This window comes from Thalia democratica, chromosome 6 (genome assembly GCF_965202585.1).
Source record: "Thalia democratica chromosome 6, ktThaDemo2.hap1.1, whole genome shotgun sequence".
Lineage (NCBI taxonomy): Eukaryota > Metazoa > Chordata > Thaliacea > Salpida > Salpidae > Thalia > Thalia democratica.
Genome location: NC_139170.1, coordinates 10,544,886 through 10,556,800, shown reverse-complemented (window position 1 = coordinate 10,556,800; position 11,915 = coordinate 10,544,886). Strand labels below are relative to the sequence as shown.

The 11,915-nt window shown below is 31.2% G+C and overlaps 1 protein-coding gene across 2 annotated transcripts in view; it reads right to left on the bottom strand.

The window, feature by feature from the left end:
• Positions 1-305: 305 nt before the first annotated feature.
• The window catches only part of LOC145839532 (IgGFc-binding protein-like), a 34,662-nt gene continuing 23,052 nt past the window's right edge, over positions 306-11,915 (bottom strand). Inside the window, exons 28-43 of one of the 2 annotated variants that reach the window (XM_082947131.1) lie at positions 9,966-10,104; positions 6,568-6,731; positions 6,027-6,148; positions 5,498-5,634; positions 5,021-5,112; positions 4,668-4,827; positions 4,206-4,330; positions 3,791-3,949; positions 3,477-3,638; positions 2,975-3,117; positions 2,571-2,791; positions 2,123-2,261; positions 1,813-1,947; positions 1,549-1,710; positions 902-1,100; positions 306-710 (exon numbers count right to left, since the gene is read on the bottom strand). In XM_082947131.1, coding sequence (XP_082803257.1) covers positions 563-710; positions 902-1,100; positions 1,549-1,710; positions 1,813-1,947; positions 2,123-2,261; positions 2,571-2,791; positions 2,975-3,117; positions 3,477-3,638; positions 3,791-3,949; positions 4,206-4,330; positions 4,668-4,827; positions 5,021-5,112; positions 5,498-5,634; positions 6,027-6,148; positions 6,568-6,731; positions 9,966-10,104 — 2,407 coding nt within the window. In that variant the 3' untranslated portion in view covers positions 306-562. The remainder of the gene's footprint in view (positions 711-901; positions 1,101-1,548; positions 1,711-1,812; positions 1,948-2,122; positions 2,262-2,570; positions 2,792-2,974; positions 3,118-3,476; positions 3,639-3,790; positions 3,950-4,205; positions 4,331-4,667; positions 4,828-5,020; positions 5,113-5,497; positions 5,635-6,026; positions 6,149-6,567; positions 6,732-9,965; positions 10,105-11,915) is intronic. The other variant, XM_082947132.1, reaches the window with a different exon arrangement.

Genomic DNA, 11,915 nt, shown 5'->3' with positions numbered 1-11,915 from the left:
GAAAGCAGTTTTATAGAACGGTATGATATTTAAAGCTTACAAATAAAATAAAATCCTCTTCCTTCAAATTCATATAAAACTGTAATTAACAGTGAAACACTTTAACTTATAAGACTATAAGTTTCATTCTTGTAATAACCATATTTTCAAGATTTTCAACTAAAAGAGATCTTTTGATAACATTTTTATTACTATTTATAATTATATCTAATTTGTATACCTATACTTATAAAACGTTTATACTTTTTATTATTTTATCTATTAATTGATAACACACATAAACAACACAGCCACTCTTCTATAGAACCTGTATGGCTTCATTTATTTAGTGAAACTAAATAAAACAAAAACAACAAAAAAAAAATTTGGCGGTAAATATTAAACTACAAATTACGTCTGTTTGAAGAAAGCGTGGTACTCAAAAAAATAAATTAATCTCTTTGCAATTACGTATTCTAAAAACTTAAAAACTTAAAAATTATTTAAAGCTGTAGATGAAACCGTTAAATAACTTTTTTACTTTTAAAGTAAATTAGGTACTTTATAATTATAACTTGGTACATTAATTATAAATGTGAACATCAGCGACACAGAGGAATCTGACGGAATAATCAGGACACCTGACTCCCAACGGCTGATCTGAGTTATCACAGAAAAGTCCCTCCGCAATCGAGTCTTTTCTCAACACAATCTCATCAACATCAACTCCTCTGTAATATTAAATAAATTTTATTAACACAGTATATTTTAATTTATGCTTCATGCCTGTAATTTAGAAACACAATTGTGCTTAGTTTAAAAGAAAAAAAAAATTGATATACATTAGATAAATAAAATTGTCTAGAAGTTTATTTTTTATACGATATTATACTTATACTAAATGTTCTTCACGGAAACTTACTCTACGCATACTGCTCGGTTCTCGACGCGCTTCTCCATGGCGATTATGACGTCACAGACCTCGTCGTAGGTGTCCCTCAGCCGCTCGATGGTCTCCTCGTCGCCGCACCCGTCGGGAGAGTCGCTGTTGAGCCACGAAGTCCAGTAGACCGAGCACTTGGGCGCGGAGTCGCACTTCTCGCCTGTCGAGCAAATTTGTTCTGTTAACAAGGATTCAAACTTGAGTTTAAACTTGAAAAGTTTAAAGGGACAGTTCTTACTATACTCTTCTTACTATACTACTATATAGTTCTTACTGTACATGTACTAGTTTGTAACCAAGGCTGAATACTTTACTTTTGTTTGTTGAGTTTCTTCTTGAGAGTTCGAGAGTTTTCAAGTTTATGGATTTAATGTCAAAAAAGTAATAAACTTGCTTAATTTGATCGATCAGTTATATTTATGTGACTATATTTACTTGGTAGATAGTTATATTTCAAAGTCGAACAACTTAAAATCAATCTTAATTTCAATTATCAAGATGTAAAAATAAATCTTGTGAAGAACAATTTGTTGCATCCCATTTTTTTCACGTACTTTTTACAATATTTCTAATTTGAAACAAATTTATTTAGAATAAAAGTTGTTTAAAAGGAAACATGTTCACACCTGTTGCGGTTCCAAGAACTTCGCCTTCCAGTTCCCAGACTGCTGATCTTGCCGACCTGCTGACACCGGTACCGGCCCATTTGTCGAAAGCCGTCTTCCATTCTTTGTAGGATTGTCTCCATTTTGCCAGGTCGGACGCGTACCTTGCAATCAGCTCGTCAGCTGTGTTTGATTTTGAAGTTGTAAAAACATATTTACAAAACAAGCCAATTTTTAGCTGTAATAGATTTTAAACTAGTTATAATACAAATAATTAACAATAACCATCAGCAATTTGTACACAAGTTCTGAGATTGGGACCAATTACGGCTTGTCCTGCGCAGCTGCAAGTCACTTCGTTGGTTTCAGGATTCCAGTCGCACTTGTCTGAACATCCACCGTTGTTACGCTTGCACCTGTCTGCAGTTGAGATAGTAATATTGAAAATAAATTTTTTATACGTTTTGTACGTAAATAGCTTAATATAACCAAAACCTGAAAACTTAATGCTCAAATTTTAGTCAAAAAGACTTATGACAAGCACCTATTTAATGCATCTATTTTAATTTTCCAAAGTCAAAACCAACAAACTTACCAGTGGCAACGCACTCGTGGTGTCCCTGCCTGAGCACGCAGGTCTGGTGCTTGTAGCATTTATAGTCCTCGCAATCCCAAACTCCCGATCTGCATTGACATCTGGTGGCACAACCCTCGCCAGTGTAACAGTCTCCGTGCTGTTTGGTAGTTTGTTTTTGTAAAAGTATAAATGGTTTTCAGATAATTAATTAAATGTAAAAAAAATAACTATACTTAAAACTTAAAACGATCTCCGTGCTGTAAGATTTATAATTTTTTTTTTTAGTTTGAGCAAATATTAAAATATGAGTTTGCAAATTGACCTTTCAAACTTTCGTAACAACTAATTTAAATTTGTATCCCGCAACAGTTTAATTTTTATCGTAAGCGTGAAAATACATATTAAGAAATTGTTTCCAAATTCAAGTTGTTCTTTTAACAATTTTTTATATTATCAAAATACTAACCTGGTGGTACACGCCGTCTGGAGCCCTGCACCCGCAGACCGCCTCCCTGACGCACTCGTACCCGGACCACAGGTATCCCTCGTCGCACTCACACCCCTCCGCTCCCACGAACCTCTGCAGGCCCATGTTGCCGTCGCAAACCGCTCCTTCGGGGTCCAGACACGTGCGGGGGCATGACGTCATCGACGCTACGTAGTGAGAGTTCTCCGGGCATACGTAGGCTGTTCGGGTGTTTTTGAAATTTGAAACTTCTTTTGCGATTTTAAGCAACGATTTTTAAAACGGCTGTTTGCATTAAACTACAACACGTAAACTTTTTCAGTGAGACAATTTAAGATTATTAAAACGTATTCACAATGTCCATCAATTTCATGTGAATTAAAACAAAATAAAAGTCAACGCACCGATACCAATTTGGTCTCTGATGGGAACAACTGGAGGCTCGTCTGTTTCCATGACGCACTCGGTAATGTGTCCAATCAAAGCTGCTTCGAGCGTGGGCAGGTAGTTGTTGTAACATTGAAGCGCAGACACGCATCGTTCGTACCTGCATATGTAGCTTGTTTGGTAAAATTGAACATATTTGTTTAGTTTCTAATTGCCGAGTATCCCGTTTGTTCTTACTTAGTTGAAAAATAAAATGATCAATATTCTAGGATCAAAAGTTTATAAAAAAGGTGTAAACGCTATGAGACAGTTTAAAGAATCTTATATGTAAAAAATTTTAATCATTACATTATAAAAGACAAAAACTGCACACAAAGCTTAAAAGTAGTTTCAAAGGTACTATTTTGAAACATTGTGTTTGTTCAATTACACTTTTGCTTGTAGGTTAAACTTTATGAACTTATTTTAAAGAAGCCTATAAAACATCAAATGCAACTATAAACATTTTTGCATTCTCACCTCACGTCGACGTCGATGAGGGCGTTGCACGCTTCCAACAAATCAGACCTGAGCAAGCCGCACGAGCGCGGGCCCCTGATGAAGTCGAGGAACCTCTCGTTCGCGCACTGCTGCGGCTCTTCGGGAGCTTGCGGCGGTCCTTGCGGTGGAGATTGTTGAGGTCTGCAGTGAAAATTTGCTCGTTTTGATAAAAAAAAATTCGGTGTGATCGTTTGAAACTATAACGTATATGAATTTGTTGGTATTAGGCAAACTTAAACACGCAGTGGTTGACAATTTGTGTATTAGTTTTGTAAACAAGCAATTTTTCAAACCTGTCTTCATCTTCATCGTCATCATTATCATCATCATCTCCTCCAGTCATGTTGTTCAACAAGTCTTCGATGTTTTGATCATCAGAATCATCTCCGTTCCAGCTTCCGCACAACCCGTCGATCTCACCTCTGAGAAGTCCTCCGGCACTGATCACCACTCTGTTTGGACGTACAACAACTTACTAATTGTTTCTTGCGGTAATTTTTTTAAAACGCGTTTTTCTATGAGAAGCAGTTTTATTATTTAAGGTGGTAAAAATAGCTGTTTGAAAATATTTTCAAGGAGGCCTAATTACTAATTAAAAATACAAACCTTACTGAACTTAAGTTTACACCTTTCGACTTGAATATTTATATAAAAAAAACAATTTTAACTTATTCGAACTAAAATATATTTATAGTGACGTCAACTGACCCCTGCAAGTAGCTTCCCCTGACGACGAGACCACCGAATTGGAACACCAGAACTGAAAAGAAACCTTGTTGGAGAACCCTGACACCTTTGTAGTTGCTACCCGGTAACAAGCGTGCCCCGTCAACCTTGTAGAAAAAGAAATGCTAATAATTGACTGCCGGAAAATTAAATAACAGATATCAACTTATTTTGTTAAGTTTCGCATTTAAGATACTTATTCTTGAGTAACGTTTACCAACATCTGTCGTAATTTGGTGTTATATATCATTTATCTGCGTCCTTAGTTTATGATAGTATTAGAATTGTTGACTTACGCTTATACTTAAATTAGCGTGTTTATTAAAAGTTTGTTTTAGTAAAAAACATCGTATCACATTTAAAACATTCTAAAACTGACTTACATAAACTTTTTATTCTTTAAAAACAAAAATACACTGGTCGGTGTACAAAGCAAAAGCTAACAGTGACAATCCTGCTTCCAGGTCGGATCCTGGCCACGACGAGCTCACCCTCATGCTGGTACCTGACGGTTATCCTGTTTGTTCGGATACCGCTTGTCGGATGTTCGAGACCCGTGTTCACTCTCACTACGAATGGCGAGAAGTCTTTTGTTCCTGCCGATCTGTTGAGTAAAACAAGCTCAAGTTTTTTTGCTAAAATATCAATTTTTAATACTTGCTTGTAAAGCCCTGTTACATTTGACACACAAAGAAAATGCTGTTGTTTAAGTAAGCAATATACTTTTTAATAAAAAAGAGTTTTTATTTTAAATTTACCAAAAATATAATGATAAGATACTCAAAAGTCTTTACTACCTAACAGCAATGAAGTTTCCAACTCTATCAGTATTGAATCTGAATCCATCAAATTGTTTTACATATCCGCCCCAAACCATACATCTTTCTGCCTATAATCAAAAACAAGGTTAGTTTTGTGGAAAAGTTTAAACAAATTTTTTTTTTTCTAGCTTTTGTGTAAAAAACTGCTATTATGTAAAACTAGTTGTATAACCTTAACATAAACTATTCATTGTTGTTCAAGCTATTGTTTTAAACTGGAAAAGTAGTACCCAAAAATAAAAAAAAATTAGTTTATAAAAGTACTTATAAAACTAGTTAAGAATGAAAAAGTTAGTCGAGTTTGAACAACGTTCAAGTTAAAACAGTTTTAAATCTACTGTTTCGGTAAAATATACTTGCACGGTTGTTCTAAAGTAGCAATTCAATAAAACGGATTAACAGTTTAAGTAACAAAAAAAGCATGTATCACATAACCATCTAGCGGATACTAACTGGAACGATGCATCTGAAGGTTTCTCCAGCTTGCAGACACTGTTCATTGTCAGCGCACGAGTAATCTTCGCACACCAAGTTGTTGGCTCCAACGCAAGTGCATCTCCTGGTGCATCCCTCGTTTGACCTGACAGCTCCTGTTTGGTGTGTTAGCAAAAACATGGTAATTTGTTATATAAAACCATTGTTGTAATTGTTTTTATTTAGTCCAAAAACAAAATGTAGAGCAGTACTTGAAGTTTTTTAAATGATATGGTAGGTAACTTATGTATGTTGTCAAATATTAGTGTGTGATATTTATTAAAAATATTTATTTTAAACAGTAGCTAAAATAAAAAAATTAAAAAGTTCAGGTCAACAAAGTTAGCTACTAGCTTTTAAAGAAAATTCATAAGCAATTTTTAAAAGTATAAAGTTTGTAACAATGCTAATAAAGTTCATTTAAAAATACTAACCAAAAATCTTGACGTAAGTTATCATTTTATTTGCGATTTTAACTAAAACATTTTTACAAACTACTCGAGGTTACCTCTGGGCAGGTATCCGTATTGTTGGGTGAAACAGCCGCACTCCTGCTGCCTCACACACTTTCCTTCGTGGAAAACGAATCCCAATTTACACACGCACCCCTCCTGTGTGGGTCGGGTGCATCTGTTGACAATTTTTTTTGAAAATCTTTCACAAGAGTTGTTTTAACCATGTTAAAAAATAACTAAGTTGTTTTAACATTCGTAAGTGAAAGTTTACTTAAAAAAGTAATCAAATAAACTTTTATAGTAAAAAATTCATGTAGTTTTTATAGAAAAATTAAATACATTTTTTTTAAAACTTTTTCGTAATAATAAAACATAGAGTTGTTTATCTTTTATTTTTTGTTTTTAGCTATAATCAATATTTGAACGTTAGAATCAAAATAATAAAGTGTTCCCAAGTATTGTTATGGTCTTTTATCTCGTTCTTTTCTTAAATGTTTTAAAACTTAAATGAGTGTATAAATAATATTGAAACTTTTATTTGAAACAACAAACAAATAAACACTATTCTTGAAAATACTGTTGCCGACAAAGTACCTTGCTGAAGCGAGGGGATCGAAGCAGGTGTCCTGGCACCCGGGCGCGCACCCTGAGTAGAACGAGTTCTCGGGACACTGGTACTGGTCGGCCACCTGTGCTACCTCCTGTCTCCAGTCGCACGTCAGCTGGTCGCCGCAAAGCTCAGCCGCTTCCGACATTATCTGGTTGAAAATGGTTATTTGATGATTCGTTGTGAGATGAAGCCTTAGTGCAAGGTTTCCCAAACTCATTTACTAAATCGCCCCCTTTTCAGAAACTTGAAAAATAATCGCCCCCCAACCCCACGATTTTACAAAGTAGTTTTTCTCTTGAGTACAAACTTTTGAGCCAAAAAAGTTGTGTTTGAAATGTAATTTAGTCTAGTATTTCTTATGCAAGTATTTTTGTGGCTGTTTTCAAAGTAGTTTACAGGGCTTGAGAAAATTGGTTACAGTTGTTTTCTTATACGCCCAGTAAAGTATATTAAAATACTTGATTATTAAAAAGCCTTGGGTAATCTGTAATCAATCCTATTTAAATATGAATTGTTTTGAAACTTACTAAACTTTTAGGGTAGTGGTGGACAACTTCTGTAACCAGCAATTCATATTTACTTAAAAATCTTTTCTAGTTTCAACTCGTTAAAAAAAATTTATTGCGGGCTGCATAATTTAATAAAATAACATATAAGAAAATCAAAAAATTCGATCAAAATTGTAATAAAATGATTTAGTGTTATTGTGATCTAGGAAATACTATAATGAACTGAAAACCAAGTTGAAAGTGTATTTCAAAATATTAAGTATCAAAAAAGTTTTTTTTTTTGCCTAAGTAGTTTTCAAGTTATTTAGCGGTACGAAATTTGACTGGATCTTAACCGTACGTTACCGATCTGATATCTTAACTGAAACCTGACATTTTCATAATCTCTCATATAAAGAATTTCGGACATTTAAAAGTTAATACTAAGTAACTTAATTAAGCCGTTAGTTATTAGCCTATAATAATTTACCAGAAGTAGTGAAAAACCAAAAGCTAGTGTTGAACTATTAAAATAAACAACACATTCTAATTCTTAATATATTGAAAATAAAGATAAAACAAAAAACAGTTTTATTAATAGTTTAAAATTCCTTAATATATTGATTTTTTAACAATAATAAATCAAGTTAGAAAATAAAATTAAGTTTAAGAATCTTTTAAATGAAAAATTTGAAGTCATTCCAAATAGAGACTTCAAATCTATACTCTTTTAAAACCAAAAAAAAAAATTTTGAAATAAAAATTTAATGATTATCAAGATTTTTTTATTTGTACAGATTAAACAAGTGATAACAAAAATATGTCAAATAAATTTCTTTCAAACAAATAATTTTATCACTACGCTATAAAAACTTTTAGTGTAATATAAAACGACAAATATAAACTACAAAATTAACCAGGTCAAAATAAAACTATTAACAGATTTAAAACATATGCATAAAACATATGCAAATAAATACATAGACTTCCGCTTGATTTCGAACTTTGAACAAAATAAAAAAGTGCAAACTCATTTTTATTAACGAAATGATAATATTAAATATGTTATAAATATGCAATAGCGTTATGAATAAACATGAAATCAACTAAAACCTAAAAAGAACATTCATTAAAAAATAATAAATCTATATAAGATATAAAGTATTATGTATTTTTTGTTTTATCAATACTTAGTTAGAAAAAGACTTTATTTAAATTAAATTTAAGAGAATGTGATTTTGCAATTTTTTTTTTTGGGTAAAAAGTGCGAACTCAAAAGGAAGTCTACCGTAATTAACATTTATTAGGGATTATGCAAACCTGTTGTAGAATACATAACTTAATAATTTTTTTATTATAAAAAGACTTTTAAAATACATTACAAACCAGGTTAAATAAGAAGTATTTTAAAAGATCAAATAAAATAAATAAAATTTCATAAAATAATGTCTGCTACTTAAGTCTAATATAATGTAAATGATGAGCTTCATAACTGCATGCAAGTTTTTTTTAATCTTGTTCTTAATCAGTAAAATAAAGCCTCCTTTACAAATATCTAGATTAGATCTTTTGCTTAAGATGTTGATAATGAACTGAAAGTTTTTTCAACAACATAGCTAGAAGGAAAAACTAAAAACAACAATCTAAATTCCTCTCAAATGATTGGATACTTTTGTCTTATTTTTTGTTTATTCCAAAAGCTTTCATATCGTTCTTTGGAAAAATTTACTTTAAGGTAAAGGTTAGTTTGTAAGTCTGAGAAGGTTTCCTGTAAGTCGTTTACTTTAAAAAGATCTGCCTCCCAGGGATCCATATTTTTATCTATATGATAGCTTTTTTGTGTCAAATCAGAATTTTACTATATAATATGTTGAAATTGTTAATAATTTCAGATTTTTTACGGTTTTTTTTTTGCCTAAATTGTCAAATTCCAGGTTTTTCCAGGTTTCTAGGTAAATTGGTAACCCTGTATAGTTTTATTTCTCAATCTAACTTAGTGACTTTTCAAAAACAATTGAAAATATCATGAGGTGATATTTGATTATAGATAACATAGATTTTTACAAACCATTTATGATCCCAAATAACATATATGTCAGGTTATAAAGTGGTGAGAGGGATTCCAATCGTCTATAATCTATGTAATTTTCAAATAAGAAAACATATAAATGAAAATATGTAATTACTTGAAAGTAGGAGTCATAAGTACTTGATTTTTTTTCTCTATATTTTACATAAAAAAATAAACTTTTTTGTTTAAGTTTTATCTCAGGGTCAAATATTTAATAGCAAGCTAAAACTAGTAACATAGCAAGAAAAAAAGTAAAAATTTTATGACAGCCCAAAATTTTAAAATCGCCCCCTTTTCGCCCCCTTACTAGTTATCGCCCACCCTTTCGCCCCCTTACTAATTATCGCCCCCCGACTTACTAAAATCGCCCCCAGGGGGCGATATCGCCCACTTTGGGAAACCCTGCCTTAGTGTGTTTCAAAAAGTTCTATATTTTTTCAAAAATCGTTTATGTTGTCTAAATTTCGATCTATTTTTTAGATGATCGAAGTTTAAACAAAATTGACTTAAGGCAAAAGTTTTAAAATAATTTGACGAATATCGGTGTTTTGTGGAAACTCTTCGTTGATTAAGTTTTTTATGCCCTATTGTTTTAATAACTATCGAGGACCTTAGTGGATTAAAAAATATATCATTGAAAATATAGTTTTATAGGACTTATGTAAAAAAACAACAATTTTGTGTTTTCAAGGCATTAATTAAATTAAATATAGTTTTATAAAAACAATTTTACTAAACGAGAATATGAATTAATTATTTAAACTTTAAATGTTGTAACCTATTGTATTTAAATTTGAACAAATTAACAGTTTCTTTATCAAACCTGTGAAAGAGTTTTAAGGTCGCCATTTGTTAGGCACATGTCGTACAAACAATCTTCATAAATTCCGCTGAAATCAGCATCGCATGTAGAGAACGGTCCTTCTGGGGAAGTAATTGCTCCGCAAAATTCAACCGATGACCTGTGTTAGGTGCAGAAACTTTTTATAAATATTTTCACTCTAAAAGAATGTTTTTGCTTTTCTGCTTGATTTTTAGAGGAATCTTAAATAATGAACTTTTTTTGCTAAAATGCTTTCAATTGTCTTCGAAAATATATAATTTTAAAACTATTTTGTATAAGTTTAAAAACACAGTAGTACATACTAAAGCTAAAGCAGAAAGTTTTGAAACCTCGCTTTAAATATTTTAAATCTGTTTAGAACAGATATGCATAAGAAATTTTAAGTCTATTGTTGTACGTTCTAAGAAAGGAGTACTTAGATTAAATCAAAAAGTTGACAAAAAAAAATGTTTGCCTATCGCAAACACGATCAAAGCATGCATATAAACTTTTAATTGTAATAAATTAAGTTGTTTGTATTATGAGACTTGTAAAGCTTAACCATATAAATGTTTCAATGACATGTAAAGAACAACACAAGGGTCAATAAAAGTTTATCTTAGAACTATCTTCGCATAAATGACCGATGCACGTGCACGAAAGGACAAATGATAATTTGTAGCTGCATTTGTTGTATTTATAAAACAGCATAACAATTTAATTTACCATAAAAACTTAGTTTGTTATTTAAATGAAAAGCGCTCGTTTGTTAAAAACTTCTGCATTTAACAATCATAGTTATGTTAACAACAAGTCAAAAATGTTTCTTAAACTAAAAAAAGAATCCTCATTTGAATTAAACTATGATAAGTAGACCAAATTTCACCTCTAAATGACGAAAATTGAATGCTTACCTTATTAATAAACAGTATAGCTGATAACAGCTTTTCAATAGAAGTTTAAGAAAATTAAGTGAACTTATGTAACTTTACATAATCCTCAAAAATTTTTAAAAAAGAAGCTTACATTTTTAGAATTAAACTATTTTTTTCAAGTACTTTTTAAATATTAATTTGACGTTAAAAAAAAAAAGAGACAAATATTTTTTTATTGTTATATTTGGGTGCACGACTATTTAAATTCGGACAACTCAAATTCCAATAATTCAAATTTGGACAACTCAAATGCGACACTTCAAATCTTTAATAACGACAATTCGAATTCCGACAGATCAAATTCCGACAATTCAAACTCGACAAATTCTAATGCGACAATTCAAATTTTTAAATATGACGATTCAATTTCCAAAATTTCAAACTCTAACAATTAGTATAGCAAAAAGTGAAATTAAAAACATTAAAATTTACGTTTTTTCATAAAAAGTATTTGTTTAGATTTGTGATGTTAAAGTTTTGACAGAACTTAGTTTTTAATTATTTTTAATAAATAAATTTTGCTTAGAAGTTAAAAAAAATATTTGTCATAATAAAATACGATCAAAACAATAAGAAGTTTGCTTAATAATTTTGACATAAAGGATGAAGTTTTCATGTCAGTATATATTAAAAAAAAAAGTTTTAATATGAAAACTTTAAGGACTTCTAATTCAATTTCAATCTATTTCAGCGTTGGTTCCACTTAAACATGTACATAAGGTTTAAGCGTGCGAATTTTTATGATACTTTTTGAGGTTTACAAAAATACCTGCGAACCATTTTAGTTTACAACAATAGAATCGGATTAAAATATATGTAAACACGCTATTTAGTGTACTTATGGGCTAATTTTTCGGCACTTACTATAGTATTCTATACGCCCTAAACCGTCTTAAATCGATTTATAACAAAATCGGATTATAAAGACAAACAGGCCTAGCCGCCATTGACCAATCAAAATGATTTTTTAGACACCGATTAAGATTGGACTAGCTTTTTTTCCTAAGAATCAATG